The sequence below is a fragment of the Mobula birostris genome, chromosome 8 (assembly GCF_030028105.1).
Source record: "Mobula birostris isolate sMobBir1 chromosome 8, sMobBir1.hap1, whole genome shotgun sequence".
NCBI lineage: Eukaryota > Metazoa > Chordata > Chondrichthyes > Myliobatiformes > Myliobatidae > Mobula > Mobula birostris.
Genome location: NC_092377.1, coordinates 149,224,808 through 149,228,272, shown reverse-complemented (window position 1 = coordinate 149,228,272; position 3,465 = coordinate 149,224,808). Strand labels below are relative to the sequence as shown.

The following is a 3,465-nucleotide window of genomic DNA, read 5'->3' as shown; positions in this document are numbered from 1 at the left end:
ATCTATGTGAACAACCTGACTGATGGGAAAGGGGTAATATTTCCAAACTAAGTAGGAATGTGAAGGACAAAAAAAAATTGTTGCACGGTACTGAAAGGTATGCGATTTTCCATTTGCCAACCGAGACTGAAGCTTGCCTACTCCAACGACAAGAAATACACACAGGAATGTCACACCGGTGACCCCAATGTAATTCAGCCATGAACCTTTCACTCTGTCGTCATTGGGCTGTTAAGAAACTACACACGCAATAAAAGCCAAAGTTGAACAACCAGCGTGGCAGTGGAACTGCAGAATAAAAGCTGCACTTGCCTCCCTAGAGAGAGATGATAGCCCCTCTGTCACTGTGGAGAAGCAGTCTTGGGACGATCATGGTATGTAAGCGGTAGTTGTGTGCATGCGGCTACTTACCTCGTCTTCGGTAAACTGTATGACGAACTTTGAGTTGCCCCATTTGACTCCTCGGAGGTTAAACAAACCAGGATTTCGTGTTAGTAACTTACCTATATCGCTCTGAGCTCTGTCTGTCTCTTGCCTCCTCTGCAGAAACTCCTACTGTGTATCGCTCTGCTGCTGCTCGCCGCTCAGCTGTCGGAATCCGTTTGCAGTATTCGTCGACGGATACCACCGAACGGTAATCATACTCTTGGCGCAGCGCTAACGCTGGCTGGGTTTGGCTCCCCGCCTGTACCTCGGTCGGGTTAGCATGGGGGTGTTGGAGGACGTACCCTTTGACTCGTCCTTCGCTTGGGGTGGGCTACTCTGCCGTCTTTCGGCTGCGACAGTACACGGTGTCCACATGTGCACTGAAGGATTTCATCATAATTATGTGCGTCCGCATCCGCTTCTGACCAATATGTAACCCTGAACTGGTATTGAGAAAGCAAATCGACCGGTGACGACGATTTGCTTGTATGGGATCGTTCTTTGCACTAATCGGAAGCCATTCTTCCCCTGCTGGAACGAGGATATTTCCCAAGCTGTTTGCTGGCCGGCAATTAAATCATGTTTGAGATTAAGTTATTTGCCACGTCACTTTTGGGCGCGCCCTCCCAACCCCAACCCCAACCCCCGACACTTGTTTACATTCACCTGTCCCGGAATCCCTGGTACACAGTACATTCCTATCCTGACTTCACATTCTTCATTTCTAAGTTGACTGACCACATTCCTGACGTGAGCAAACCTGAGCCAAATCAGTAACGAAGACCCCGGGTGTCGCTCAGGTGACTGAGTCGCTTCCAATATGAACTCTGTCAACACTTCAAATCGCAATGACTCTATAGGTCAAGTATCGGCTGTGGGGCGAACATATCGTTTTGTTAAGTTGCCATAGGCGGCAGCTGAACTGCCTTGCATTATGCCACCCTTCATCATCGCCAGAAACAAAGGTTCAATGTACAGTGGGCTATATCACCGAATTCGTAAGCCACGCACCCCCCACTCCACTTCATTGATTCGTTCCAGCACCTGCAGCTTGGATGAGGACTGGGCTTCAAGCTGGCCCAGGTATTCACGGTAAAACCATTGGTTAACGGTGTATGCTTAGACCCCCAGTGAGTGGTGGAAAGCCGGGAGTGAACTGCAAACATCCGTTCTCAGTTGGTGCTGGGAGCTGGGTGTTCAGATCGGCGACGAAGACAAGTAGCGGGTGTGACTGAACGGTTGATCTCACGTCCCGCCTGCAGGTCTGCAACCGGAGTGTGGAACCCGCCCCTCTCCAGAGGGGAAAATGGATCATTTTACGTTGCGTGGGCATTGAGTTAACCCCAGAGCCTAAGAACGCTAACACCTATCTTTATCGCCTACAGGGTCGGGGGAATTGGAGCAGGTCGGCTGTATTGACCCATACGACGGGTCGTTGCACCCAGTGGGGGAGACATGGATAGACCCCGTTTGCATGAGATGCACCTGCGGATCTGCTTTTCATGAATGCTGTACATCGTAAGTAGTCCTGCACTGTTCAGCACACATGGACCGTCACCGACAAGTAGTCTAGATCACTGAGTTCCGGTGGGTGGCTCCCGATGCCAGGGAAGGAACAACTCCCGAGAAAGCCTGGTGAAAGAACCTCCGGCGCGTTGTGCCCTTCTCTGGCCCATTGCTATCATTCTCCAGCTACACATTCAGGTGTTGTCAGAGTGGGATGAAGCAATTACACGATGAAATCGCATCTCAGCCGATCCTGTACGGCAACAGCGGTCCTATCCTGATATCCACTCATATCTTAAATATGTCTGTTGGGTTTGGTGTTCAATGACTGAGCGTATGGTGTAGAGAATTTCTGGGTGAAGACATTGTAGTCCTTAATGGCCTTTCCGATCACCTGAATCTGAGTTCCTGATTCAAGACTTTCCATGTGAAACATGTAAATGCTTACTGGCCGATAGTGCTCACAATGTTTCCAGGTACAAAGGCCATTTTTATGTGATATGGGGAGGATTGGATGATCCAAATGATTCCATTAGTTTGTTCGGGGTCAGAAATTTATATTTGCACGGCAAAAGAAGAGGCTGTTCTGTTTGGAAGTGTGATGATAGATGTTGGATCGAGATAAAGTGGAAAAAAAACTTTCCTGTTCTGAAGTGAAGAAGATACATGTACCGACGGTATAGCATGAGGTCGTGCGACGAGGCCACAAGAGAGCCCGCAGTTATGCAGCGAGCGTCTCGGGTATGGACTGGACTGGGGTGCAGACTGATTCAAAGCAGGTCTATGTACATTGTTTGAAGGGAATCAGTCACGGGATTATTGAGAGGACGATTTTGGTGTCCTGCTGCGCTGTGCTTCACTAGCACAGAGATTGGCTGAATGTCCTCCTTCCATATCCATCCATCCTGTGATTGTGAAGATCTGATATATTGATGATTGGATGATTTTTGATCTGTTCCCTAGGTATTCCACACCCAGCGGCTACTCAGAAGATTGTGTTTCATTGTTCAATCCCCGAGAGTGTCGGTATCGAGTCCACCGGAAGGACAACCCGTCTATTGAATGTGAAGTCCACGTTTTTGTATAATAAGCAGGAGTGCACAGTCAGCTCCCTTCCAACCGAGACAATATCATCAATTTGATAAAGGAGACTTACCTCTTACATATAATCTCTGCTTCATATTAAATATATTCGTCCATTACTTTCCAATCAATATCTTGTCTATCATTTAGTTGGAAATAGCTGAGAGAGTGAAGAGTCTGAGAAACTGCTTGGCGGATTTGACAAGTTAAATGTGTAAGAAGCCTTAGATTGGAATGAGTGAAAGTAACGGATCATAGAATGTGTTCAGCAGCAGAGGTGTGAGTGTTAATTACCTGGTGCAGGTAAAAGCTTTTACCAGGGCTTGGAAGGTATTGTTTGAGAGATCTAACTTTGTGGTGGACACCAGAAAGCAATTGAGGTGAAATACTCGTAGACAGTGGTGGAAGATGAATATCTAAGGATTAAGCAGAACAATTAAGCAAAAATAC

The 3,465-nt window shown here is 47.6% G+C and overlaps 1 protein-coding gene across 1 annotated transcript; it reads left to right on the top strand.

The window, feature by feature from the left end:
• The first annotated feature begins 267 nt into the window (after positions 1-267).
• On the top strand, positions 268-3,134 carry LOC140201830 (beta-microseminoprotein J1-like). The gene is made up of 4 exons (XM_072266538.1): positions 268-374; positions 547-634; positions 1,812-1,944; positions 2,896-3,134. Exons 1-4 carry the CDS (start codon positions 327-329, stop codon positions 3,017-3,019), a joined length of 393 nt encoding a protein of 130 aa, XP_072122639.1. The 5' UTR covers positions 268-326; the 3' UTR covers positions 3,020-3,134.
• The last annotated feature ends 331 nt before the right edge of the window (positions 3,135-3,465 follow it).

Excerpts from the sequence above, each read along its gene's own strand:
- LOC140201830 (XM_072266538.1), top strand. The coding sequence starts at position 327 with ATGATAGCCCCTCTGTCACTGTGGAGAAGCAGTCTTGGGACGATCATG. Across the intron at positions 375-546 it reads GCAGTCTTGGGACGATCATG|AAACTCCTACTGTGTATCGC; the intron begins GTATGTAAGCGG and ends CCTCCTCTGCAG. Across the intron at positions 635-1,811 it reads TCGACGGATACCACCGAACG|GGTCGGGGGAATTGGAGCAG; the intron begins GTAATCATACTC and ends TATCGCCTACAG.